Source organism: Mixophyes fleayi, chromosome 4 (genome assembly GCF_038048845.1).
Source record: "Mixophyes fleayi isolate aMixFle1 chromosome 4, aMixFle1.hap1, whole genome shotgun sequence".
Taxonomy (NCBI): Eukaryota; Metazoa; Chordata; class Amphibia; order Anura; family Limnodynastidae; genus Mixophyes; species Mixophyes fleayi.
Window position 1 is genome coordinate 268,895,840 of NC_134405.1, and position 13,115 is coordinate 268,908,954.

Genomic DNA, 13,115 nt, shown 5'->3' on the forward strand with positions numbered 1-13,115 from the left:
GTGCATAATATCAGCTTGTACCTTAAAATCATTGACTTTCGAGCAATTCCTCCTTAGTCCACTCATCTGCCCTTTCGGAATATTAGTAATTCAAGGATTATAATGGCTACTAGTGAAATGAAGTTAGGAACTAGAATCTACTAGTTTGTTATAATTAACCAATTTAATAGAGCTATCATTCACTGAGAGGGTAACATCCAAGAAAGTAACAGAGGTAGTATTAAGCTAAGTTGATGTATAAAACTCAACCCACATACATTAGTGTTAAGGTAGTGAACAAATTGTTGTGCAGATATTTCATCACCATCCCAAATAATAAAAAAATCCTCAATATAATGGCCATAGAGGAACACCAAAGAGGTCACTGGAATATGAGGGACGAGAGGGGGAAAGAGAAAGAAGAAAACAACAGAGGTTCTGATTGAACATAAAGGGATTTTTAATCTATCCAAACAAAAACTTGATAAAGGTCAAATGGGAGAAGGGGAGAAGGTCAGACCAATTGTCGTGATTTTTGGATATATATATAGCCGTAGATATTGCTCCAAGGATTAGTTCACCCTTTCGGTTTGCCCGTTAGACTGTGGATGGTAGGCCAATGATAGACTGAGCCTAATACCTAAGAGGGAGCAAAAAGCCTTCCAGAACGCTGCAATAAACTGTGACCCCCCCGATCTGATACTATATCCTCCGGCAACCCATGATATCAAAAAACATGTTTAATAAACAAGGCGGTCAGAGAGCGTGCTGAGGGTAATTTGGTCAACGGGATAAAATGGGTCATTTTACTGAATCGATCTACAGTTATTCAGATGGTGTTGCACCCGGAAGACGGAGGTAAATCAACAATGATGGACAAGTGGGTCCAAGGTCTGACTGGGGCTGGTAACGGCATTAGTAACCCAGAAGGAGATTTTCGAGAAATCTTATTCTTGGAACACAGATAACAAGATGATACATATTCTCTAACATCCGCAGATAATGATGGCCACCAGACAACATGAGAAATGTTTTAGATGGTCTTTGCAACACCGGGATGTCCAGAAGTCTTGTTGTCATGACACTCTGAGAGGACCGATTTTTCTGAGATGTACCGGCACAAAGAGTTTGTCCGCTGGCAGTTTCAGTTATGGTTGAAATTGTTTAAGGGTTTTACCTGCGTGAAGGCAATCAAAATAGAAGAAGCGGTAACAATGGAACAGGGTTCAGAGATCGGAGCTTGAGAAGAGACAAAACTGCGAGACATGGCATCAGCTCTGAGGTTCTTTGAGCCAGGCCGGTAGGTGATGATGAAGCGAAAACGGGAGAAGAAGAGGGACCACCGCGCTTGCCTAGAATTCAACTTTAGCTGATTCTACGTAGGACAAGTTCTTGTGGTCGGCATATACTGTGATTACATGTTTTGCACCTTCAAGCCAGTGGTGCCATTCCTCCAATGCCCACTTGACGGCCAGCAACTCCCGATTGCCAATATCGTAATGTCCCTCGGCAGAATAAAATCTTTGAGATAAGTAGGCACAGGGGTGAAGGCGATGGTCCTCCAAGTCTTTTTGGGATAGCACTGCTCCCACACCTACATCCACCTCAATGATAAATGGAAGGTCTGGATTTGGATGTCTAAGCACAGGTGCTGACACAAAGGCCTGTTTCAAGGCTTTGAAGGCAGAGCTAGCGATTGGAGACCATTTTTTTGTGTCAGCTCCCTTGCGGGTTAAGGCTGTGATAGGAGCAACGAGAGTAGAAAAGGATCTGATAAATTTTCTATAATAGTTAGCGAACCCTAAGAACCTCTGTATTGCTTTAAGATTCAAGGGTCGAATCCAGCCGAGAATGGCCTGCACCTTCACGGGATCCATGGCGAATCCTTCCGGGGAGATGACTCACCCCAAAAATGTGACTGTGGAAACTTCGAACTCGCATTTTTCTAATTTCCCTTAACTAGGCAGCACCGCTTTAAATTTAAGCGCCGAACTCGCGGGATTTGAAGAAACCGGAGGTTAATACATTTACCCCCTAGTGTATATTTGGGCTGGTTATAATGTTAGGAAGCCCTCCAGCCAGTACATCAAAACCCGGAGTCTGCTCTGAAGTGTGGTGTTCACTGGAGCCCCTAGTGGTGGGGACAGACTTGGCCGCAGACAACAGAGGGTCGTGAGTTGTGCACTGACTGGGGAGAACCCAGTAATAGAGTATAGGAGCAAACAGCGGAGTGAAGTCCCAGCGAGGGTCGAGGGCCTGCAGCAGACAGCGTATCCAGTAAACAATCCGAGGTCAGAGGTCACAGGCAAAACAGCAGCGTAGGAGTCCAGGCAATAGGTCAAGGGGCACAGGCAGTCAATCGTAGTCAAATATCCAAGCGAGGGTTGGCAACAATAAACAGGTACAACGACAAGCAAGTACAGAGAGAGAGCAGGCTAAAGCACTAAAGCAGGAACTATAACCGGCAGGGAGGGCTTGCCCCTTCCTGCCTTATATATGAGAATGGCCCAATGAAACTGCCTCAGCCCCCTGAGGAATAATTAGCCACCTGAGGCTAATACACTAGTTTGCGCAGGCGCCCGGCTGCCCTAGATGCCGGGACGCGGCGCTGCATAAAGAGAGCGTCCCGACCATTGCCTTGGCAACGGCCGGGACAAAACGGTAGTGACGTCCTGGTCGTCATGGCGACGGCCTGGACGTGGGGACAATAGAGGAAGCGAGTCGCGGTGGTGCCCAGAGCCGCCGCGGCTCGTGACACCTAATGTCTTCAGAACAGATTCAATATGTAATGTTATTCATCAAAAAGATTCAGGGTGGCCATCAACTATACTAAGTGGATGTTACAGATGTAACAAAAGGGTCTGTCTAATGTGCAAATTTGTGGAAAATGGAAAAAAGGTTATTCACTCTAGAATGAATGGATCTGAATTCCAAATTAGACAGTTTATTAATTGTGACTCTACTTTTATTATCTATGTATTGAAGTGCCCATGTGACCTTCAATATGTGGGTCAGACCACCCAGTCCTTGAAAATTAGGTTTTGTGAACACAGACTTAATATTCTATGGGGACTTTTAACACATAGTGTGCTCAGACATTTTTTCTATAAACATGAAAGCTTCCCAATAGGGCTGACTATTACGGGAGTGGAAAAATTTGATAATACCTCTAGAGGTGGAGACAAATATAAAAACCTATGCCGAGGTGAAGCCTCCTGGATTTTTAAGCTACAAACCTTGTCACCTGATGGGCTTAATGAAGCTATAGAATTTAATGATTGGTATTTGTAATTAACTTTAATTTTCTATGTGAATCTTGCGAGATATATGTAGTATTGTGATTTATTTTTACATTACACTTGGAGTTGTTTCCCCCTTAACTAATCTTAACTACTCTTGAAGCTAAGAAGAGTTTAGTCTGGTCAGTGTTTGCATTGGAGACCTGTATTATACATGAGTCATTCCACATATAGAAATATACACTTTTATTTATGTGTGCTTTATTCAATTTATTAAGGATTATTGATATACTAGTGAGTTTAATATCTGAAGGTTCAGATTTTAATATTATTAAGATCTAGTGATCAAATTGTTAGCATTCACATTTAAAGATCCACTTTATTGAGTTTCAATGGGAAAAGTCAGACTCAGCATATGTTTTTGGAGAAGAGTGCAATTGGTGCAATATTATATTTTCTTTTATGTATTTTATTATCTATTTTGAAATGTGAACCTATTCTATAGAAAGTATAAGTTATATATGTAATTGTATAATCATCTATTGCTTCTAAATTATTTTGTGCTGAGGAAAACACCCTCAGGTGTTTATAATAGACCATTTAACAATCTACCAATCACAAACTGTTTAATGGTTTTATATAGGAAGCTATTGTGTGGACTAGTCTATTGCTTTGAAAAAGTTTGCTGGGAGCAGACGAAACTTGTCAGCAGTTCAATAATTAATCTATCCCTGTGGATCCTAAAGACTGCTGGCTATCTTCCATTGCCTTGAACCGATTATTGAGAAACTTTTGTTTGAGGACACTGCTCTCTGTCCGGACAGTTAGTGCACACCTATACTCACGTGAGTTCATTGATCATTTCAATCCGGAGAGCCGTGCTCGGCAAGTACAGGCGGAGTTCGTGAGAGGTATCATATATTTCTCTTTACCTCGCTGTAGTCGACCAATATCAGCAGCTATCATCACTGGTAATCTAACTGCTTGTTGTCCTCATAGTATATCGGAACATTCCTGGCAAGTCAGTACATATGGGATATTTCTTTCACTCTAATTGAATTTATGTGAGCCACCTACCATCTGGAGGTCTGGATTCTTATTTATTCATGCACAACATGTATTGCTTCCCTAGCCCTGTTTTATTAAGCTTTGGCCTACTTCTAGCTGATTTCTACCATCACTTTCACTCATTGTCCCAGAAATAATTTGATTTGTATTACCATGTTACCAGTGTTTGTGTATATATATTTTTGTTCTTCATTTTCTCTTCTTTCTGTATAAAGTTGTGTCTTGAGTCACTGTTTTCTGTATATATCATGTACGGCGCTGTGGACCCTTTGTTGCGCCTTATAAATTAAAGATAATAATAATAATAATTCTCAAACCTTCTGGCCGTGACTGTACAACATACAGCTGAATTTTCCATTACACTAATAAATAGCAAAAGCATCAAAACAAAAGAGTGACTGTATTTTTTATGTTAATAAATTAATGTTAAATTTAATTATATATAATGCTATAGCAAATTATTTTTTTTTCTTCAACTGATTATAATGTATTTCTTTGTAATAGTCACAGTTAGTAACTTCTAACTTATAAATCTCCATAAAATAAGATTAGATATAACAAACTATATAGATGGCCAAATTGAAGAAACGGAATGTTTCCAAAGTCAAATTTTAAACTGTGTGTCCCATCCCTGAAATAATGGAGAATTAGCAACTCATAATTTTTAAATGGTTACTTTAATAAACAATCTAACTAGCTACATTTTATCTACAGCAGTAGTTGACCTCTAGCAAGGCATGCTAGGATTTTCATACCACAACAGATTGCCTTAGTCAAATGTGCTGCATTTTGTGTTAATTGCATTGCAGATGTTAAATCTATATTGACCAGTGAGCAATCAACTAAATGCTATTTTTTATTTGTAGAAATATATTACATTGCAACTTTTGGGTTACAATGACATTCTGAAGTTGTTGGGATTTGGTCTGTCCCTTCTTTTTATCGCTGTTTGATTATACATCTTTAACCATTTCATTATAATAAATCTTCAGCTAAAGAGACTTTTTCTTAATTACTATTGTATATTTGTGATATATTCCCTAGTAAATTTTGTGCTGTTTTTATTGCGACTTTCATACAACGCCAGGTTGCTCATCAGGTGTAATAAGCATTGTGCATTTGTGACTGGCACAACCCTACCATAGAAATCCAAAATGATGGATATAAGTAGCCTGATATTGAAATAAACAAAAAGAGAAGATGCCTGGCTAAGCTGTAAGATTCAGCTTTTCTGAAACACAAATGGACATATTTTGTTTACCTGGTCTATTAAGACTGGATTTCAATCAGAAGCTGTTTGCACATGCATGCATCATTAATGATGTAGACCCTTTTAGGAACTAAGTACAATGCCTTTGAAATGGATGAACTTATTTTACATTTCCAAAATAATTACACTATCCTTTGCCTTTACATCAGCCCCAGCCTTCTTACCCACACTGCTCATCCCATTCACCTACTGACCTAAAGTACATTGCTGTTCGCATGAAATATAAAAATAAAATAGGTAACTATACTGTTGTTACATTACCTTCTTCTCGCCATAGAATGTTTGCAACTGCATCATTAGATGATCAATGTAGCCATAATAGAATGAAACAGAAAAAGTCAGTAGAAACCAGTTAAAAATATATTTTAACATATAATAGTTTACATATAATAATTTAAATATAGAATATGTAGCAAAATATAATTATTCTAAGAGAGAATGTTCATCTGTATGAATAAGTTGCAATAACCATCATGTCACTGTGACAATAATGGCTCATTCAGAGGTGTGCTAAAAAGCAATTCTAGTTAATGCATGGACATAACCGTCTACTTTTAACACAGTGTTCCTAACATGCTCATTATCATGTATCAAAGTTGTCATGCAGCACAATGTATTATATACTTAATGAGCATTCCCATAAAACCATTATTTACCAAGCGTTAAAACCTCTGATCACAGCAAAAGTTGAAAGTGATACCAAGAAAAATTAAGACAGAAAGTGTGTGTTTACAGGTCCATTTGTTACATTTTTTTTGTGGACTGATTCACCTTCAAACACAGCCTCCATCCAAGTGGATCTCAAGATATGTTTCCATTTGAATCTGGATATAAATACGCTCTGCCTAAACAGTACTTATCGTATGTTAACACACAGAACAGAATGCAGGATATGCACATGGATATGTGCAAAATCAAGTCCCATCAGAACGCATGAAAAAAAATTAATGTGTTTTTTTTTAACAAAAAAATATAATTTTATTTTATTATTTTACATTACACAAATCAGGATGTTATTATTGCATACAATGCATTTTATAGTTTCTCTTCCTTGCATACACATGTTTTGTGCTATCTAGTGCTACGCATATGTGTAATGCAAAGACTATTCCATGACAGTCATCACTATCAGTCAGCACTTATACCTGCCATGTAGCTGGTGTAAATGATACGGTTAACAACAGGTACATACAAGATGCCCAGAGCTTGAATCGGCCACATCCATGTTGGTGCGGCCTTGGCACACCTCTACTGTACATGGCCTACATTCATAGATCCCATCACACCCATGTTCCACCCTTCAAGTCGTAGGCAGTAGTAAGTGTAATTTGTGTTCAGACATGAATTGGATGCGATTGCATTCATTAGCATAAAGATCATTTCTGAGCATGAGTAAGATGCAGCATGAAACTGACTTAAGTCCGAAGATGAATCAGGCCCTCAGTCTCGGTGTTAAAAACTTTAAAATAGGGCCCACATACAAAAGGCCTTATGGTGATGGACTTGTATATTGTATTATACAACAATGGATTTATTTTTATTTCAGAACAATATTGAAACCAAACCATATTTGCTGATGATGAATTATTGAATACAGAGGTACACTCTGCTCTGACAGATAAGACACTGCAGGATATGTCCAATACATATGTGGAATATAAAGTCCCAGAATATTAGTCTTATTGGGGGCTGATCATTATTATTAGGGGGATAATTCCTCTTTTGTGGCTCTCTGATATTGCAGCCATGCTCTGAAGTACTTTCTCCCTCAAATCTGTCTAATTTCACTTATATGCTCTCAGTCATGATGTTCCCCTAGTGGAAGCAGCCCATGGACCAGCTCCCAAATTTGTCAGTGGATCCTGGAACCTCCTCCCCTCTGTCCCTGGCTGTCACTCTCTCCCCACACACTTCTCTTCAGCTCATACCAGCCTTATGTTGCTATGCAATTGTTCCTGGTGTTTCTCCTCTGGGACCTAGTGCTTGGGGCACACATTTAGTTACTGGGAGGTGAATAAAAATGCCAGACAGGGCTTAACATACATATTATCAACTGTATTAAATTTTAATATTGTTATATACACATTAATGTAACCAATGCTTATAGAGACTAGGTGTTCTAGCATTTAAACACTGTGCCTCTCTTATTCTCATCTCTGCAACTGTGCCAGTATTTTTTAAAAAGTATGTAATAGATTTTTGTTACTTGTTTAACCTGTGTTTAGTTGCTGCTCATTGAACCAATTTTATGACTCTGGCCTGGCTCTCATATAGCCCGAGTAAGCCCAATTCCCTTTTCTGATCAGCTGTCCAATTAGCACAGATGTTACTTATTTTGAAATCAGCTTCACTATAACTTACCATTTAGTCTGGGGGAGATGTATGTGGTGGGCAGACATGTGTTTTCTGCACAGAGTGTTTTTCTCACAAAGTGTTTAGAAAGTACAGTTAAACAAGACAGTTGCAAAAACATTGAACAACAATTGAAGACATCTAGAAATCTACATCTGCTGCAGCTTTACTTTGCTAATTCTGACTGCACAGGACATTACAACTAGGCGATTCTTTTTAATTCCTGTATTTGTTGCTATTTTCCTTCCAAATACCAATATTTGCCTAATTACTTTTTGTGCTTTCCTTTCATGGCATTATCTTTAGAACTGTATCCTCATTCACCCTTCCTGCAACACACATCTCTGTCCACATTGCCCCTTCATTACTTCACTCAACTCTAGTTAACACTCATGAACTGTTTTCCTATTTAAATTCAATAGTTATAACAGCCTCAGCCTGTTGCCAGAAACTAAAAGGACGCACATATTATAATCATCTTTCTTATCTTTCTTCCTCCCTGCTTCTTTTAGTTGGTGATATATCACCTAATACAGGTCTCCCACACTTCTCGCACAAACATATATCTGAACGCTACCAAAATCCAGCAGACCCCATCTCTTCCAAAGTACTTTAAATGTGCCCTTTGGAATGCACTCTCAGGGGCATATTCAATTAGCTTTTGGATTCGCGGTAACGCGCCGGAACGGCCGCGAAACGTAATACACGGTACCGCAATAATGTGGATTTTCGTTCGCAGCCCATAGGGTTGCGTACGAAAATCCGCGTTAATGCGGTACCGTAATACCCGCAAGAACGCGCACTTTTTGCTGTAACGCGCGTTACCGCGAATCCAAAAGCTAATTGAATATGCCCCTCTGTTTGTAACAAACTTACCTCCGTATATGACCTCTTCCTCTCAAACAACCTCAACCTTATGGCAATAACAGAAACCCGCAATCAGACACTGCCTCACTGCCTCACCTGCAGCCCTATCACATAGTGGTCTCCATTTCACCAATACTCCCAGACCTGGAGGTAGACAAGAAGGTGGGGTTGGACTAATTCTCTCCCCAAGTGCACATTGACAGATCTACTAAATGTCCCATCACTCACGTACACATCTTTTGAAGTACATACTGTTAGAATTTTTAACCCATTCTCTATGCATGTTGCTGTCATCTATCGCCCCCCCTGGACCCCACCAACAATTTCTTGAACACTTCTCTGCGTGGCTCCCTCACTTCTTATCCTCTGACATCCACACCATCATCATGAGTGATTTCAACATCCCTATTGCTAATCCACATTCAAATCCTGCTTCAAAACTACTCTCTCTAACCTCCTCACTTGACCTCACCCAGTGGATTGAATCTGCTACTCATCAGGATGACCACTGTCTTAATCTTGTTTTTTCTAGATTATGCTCAGTTTCTAATTTCCTTAACACTTCTTTTTCTCTCTAGGATCATCACCTTATTAATTACTTGCTTACTCCAGGTTCTTTAACCTCCCTGCTGTTAAACTCTTCAAAGTCTCCTCATACCCACAGGAATATTAACTCTACTGATTTTCAACAGTTTTCCACCTCTCTCCAACATCTTCTCTCCCTAATTTCTACATTCTCCTCCCCTGATATGGCAGTTCCTCATTATCAGCAAACCATTGCAACTGCCATTGATCAAGTGGCTCCAGCGACTCTTTAGACTCCACATAGACTTCATTGTCAACCGTGACACACTAAAGTAACACAAAATCTACAATAACTCTCTCGTAAAGCTGAACGTCGCTGACGTAAATCTTGTACCTCTAATGATTTCAGTGCATATACTGCTATCTACCACTCCAATCGAAGTGCTCTGGACACTGTAAAACAAACATACTTCCAATCTCTCATCTATGCTCAAGCTTCTAACCCCAAACGCCTTTTTAACATATTTAAATCTCTTCTCAATCCTTCCACCCCAAACCCTCTGACAACCATCAGTGCCCAGGATCTTGCTTCCTATTTCAAGTTAAAGATTGATAAAATCAGACTTGAAATGTCCTCTCATATCATCTCCCTCTACTAGCAATCAGCTTAATTCCTTCCCAGCATCTTTTGACACCCTCTCTTCACTTGATCACACAAATGAAGAGGAAGTTTCTATTCTCTTACTCTACCTCCTGTCCTCTTGATCCCATACTCTCACAAATTGGTAGGACCCTGTCTCATGTGCTCATACCACCTCTAACTAAAATCTGTAATTTATCTCTCTCTACTTTTATCTTTCCATCACTATTCAAGCACGCAGTGATTACTCCTATTCTAAAAAAAAACTAAATTCTGACTCAATCTCTCTCTCAAATTACCACCCCATCGCTCAACTTCCCATGCCCCCCAAACTTTTCAAGCCTGCACTCGCCACACATGTTTCCTTTCTGTAAACAACCTACTGGATCCTCTTCAATCAAGGTTGTCAATGATCTGATCACAGCTAAAACTAGGTGATTACTCTCTTCTAATTCTCCTGGATCTCATTGCTGCATTCGACACTGTTGACCAATCTTTCCTCATACAGATGCTACTCTTCCACTCTCATCACTTCCTCCCATTCTCGATTACAGGACTTTTTTGGGCTGCACTTTATAGAATTCACTCCCTCACACCACAAGACTTTCCTCTAGTCTTCAAGCGTTCTCTGAAAAGCCACCTCTTCAGACAAGCTTATAGTATTCTCCTACCACCCTCTTAATCTCCCTAGGTTAGCCTATTACCACCCTCTATACAGCTAACACAAGACAACAACCTTCTGACCAACATAGTTGTGTGATTTAGCATACAGCCCATTAAATACTTTGTAACCTTAGCATTCTAGCTGGACAAATATTCAATAAGATGTAGCTCTTACCCTTGTATATCAAACCATTGTCCCATAGATTGTAAGCTTGCGAGCAGTCCCCTCTTACCTCTCTATATGTATTACCCAGTATTGTTTAATTACTGTTTGATCCCAATTGTAAAGTGCTACGGAATCTGTTGGCGCTATATAAATAAATGTTGATGATGATGATGATGATGATTTAGACACAGAGCAGAGGGACAAAGCTTTCTTTCTTTGCCTCATTCATCAAGAAATCATAGCATATTTCAGTGATGTGTAGCACATGTTGGTGAGCCATCTGGTGCAAACATTTTAAATTAATTTGTTGATTGACAAATTGTTTAAAAAAATTGGGTGAAATCTATTAATGGTTCAAAAAATGAGACTGTAAAAATGCGCCAATCAGTAGGTTCAATTTTAGAACCAGATTTCATTAGTCAGTCACTGATTATTTCTATGCATTTCGCTGAACATTTCCAGCAAACAATAATGACAATTGTGCCTACTTAAAAGTTGGGTATAAAAATTGGTCTATGTTACAGATTGCAGAAAGATAAATAATGAATATAAAATGAGTTCAAATGTGGCTTACCTCTATGAGAGATTATACATTTATTATAAATATTTTTGCACTTAAGTATTTGTAATTTTCTACTTATCAGGTCATAAAAAGTAATTTTACAAGTGTTTTAAAAAGCACACACATTTTAGAAAAAAAGCATGAAAATTAAATAGAATTATATTTATAATAATCTATATTAAAATACACAAGTTGTTATGCTTTTGTTTATTTTAGTTTGTTTGTCTTTCATTACCTATTGCATTTTACCCGGCAATATGGAGCCACTTGCCAATGTGACATAGAGGTTTTATTTTTTATTATTTTCTAAGAAATTTTGCTCAATATTGAAAGTAATATTTTTGGGAAATTTAATTTAAAAAAATTGGTAAATGTAAAAAGTGGAATAAAAATGTGAAGTAGTAATATGTATAACTAATGAATACATTAAATTCTAATGTCTTTATCATTTACACTGTTTACACTGCTTGTATATAATTGAATTGGAGATTTTCATAAGTTACACTCTCCTGTTGTCAGACATGATCATCAGAATTTGAACATTATCATTTCTCACTGGCTGTCAGTTGATTTGTAACATACACAGCTCATCAATGTTGACTGCATTAATATATAATATTAGAAATGTTAACATTTTATCTAGGTTTCTATATTATTTCAACATCAGGTCAAACTGACCAAAGAACTTGACAAATTAAATATATCTTTAGACAATTCTGATTTATGGGAGCTGCTCAAAAACATTAACAGATGGTACACTTTATTACATATTCCAATGTCAATCATAACTTGTAAATTGCCTGTAATAAGTAAACTAAAATGTGCAGTCATTTATCAGTTGTACAAATAGATGAGTCTCATAGACTCAAAAATATTTTGATAATATTTTTGTCGAGGATAAAGACAAAGCAGCTGCAGGAGATTCAGGTTCGGTCCCATTTAACTCAAATGTCTAAGATAAATAAAATGCATTTAAGATTTGGTACATTAGATCGGCGATAGTGAAAAGGATATCATTAGCAAGTCATGTTTAGTTATAATCCTTGAATCTTAATGACACATCTTGCACATTAGTAGAATGTTTACCTCTATGAAGCCTACCAATAGTATTATAGTCATGAAGAGAGGACACAAGGAAAGGAATTAGGTTTAACGGACTGTTATAAGAGATTCATCACTTGGCAGATATTCTATTTCGTTTTGGGGGGGTATGGACAAAACCTGTCTGATTAGAATAAGTTAACAAACAGTTACGCACTTTTAGGTCATGCACCCATTTTTGCACATACTATCTCATTTTTAAAGGATGTCCATGGATTTGGAAGATCTTTGTCAGTATCATCATCATCAACAACAACATTTATTTATATAGCGCAAGCAAATTCCATATCACTTTACAATTGGGAACAAACACAGCAATATACAATACTGGGTAATACAGACAAAGAGGTAAGAAAGCCCTGCTCACAAGCTTACAATCTATGGGACAAAGGAGCTAGATTCATAAGGTAAAGCCAGCCAGATTGCCAAGGTAAAAGGGATTTGCATGCTATTAGATCCATTCACACACCCACGCTGGTCAGGCTATCAGAGGGTTTTTGTCTTGTGGGAATTGTGTAAAGGGTGGTAAAAGGGTAACCTAGTGAGGTTAACAGGGTGGTTTAGGAATATTAAAAGCTTGCCTGAAGGGGTGGGTTTTCAGAGAATTATTGAATTTTTATAGACCAGAGGAAAGTCTTATTGTGCAAGAGAGGAAATTCCAAAGAGTGAGTGCAGTTCGAAAA

General features: G+C 38.2%; 1 protein-coding gene across 1 annotated transcript in view; it reads right to left on the reverse strand.

Moving 5' to 3' along the window:
* Nucleotides 1-13,115, reverse strand: part of FSTL4 (follistatin like 4) — a 1,520,806-nt gene that overhangs the window by 109,808 nt on the left and 1,397,883 nt on the right. Inside the window, exon 11 of the mRNA XM_075209744.1 lies at nt 5,818-5,844. Coding sequence (XP_075065845.1) covers nt 5,818-5,844 — 27 coding nt within the window. The remainder of the gene's footprint in view (nt 1-5,817; nt 5,845-13,115) is intronic.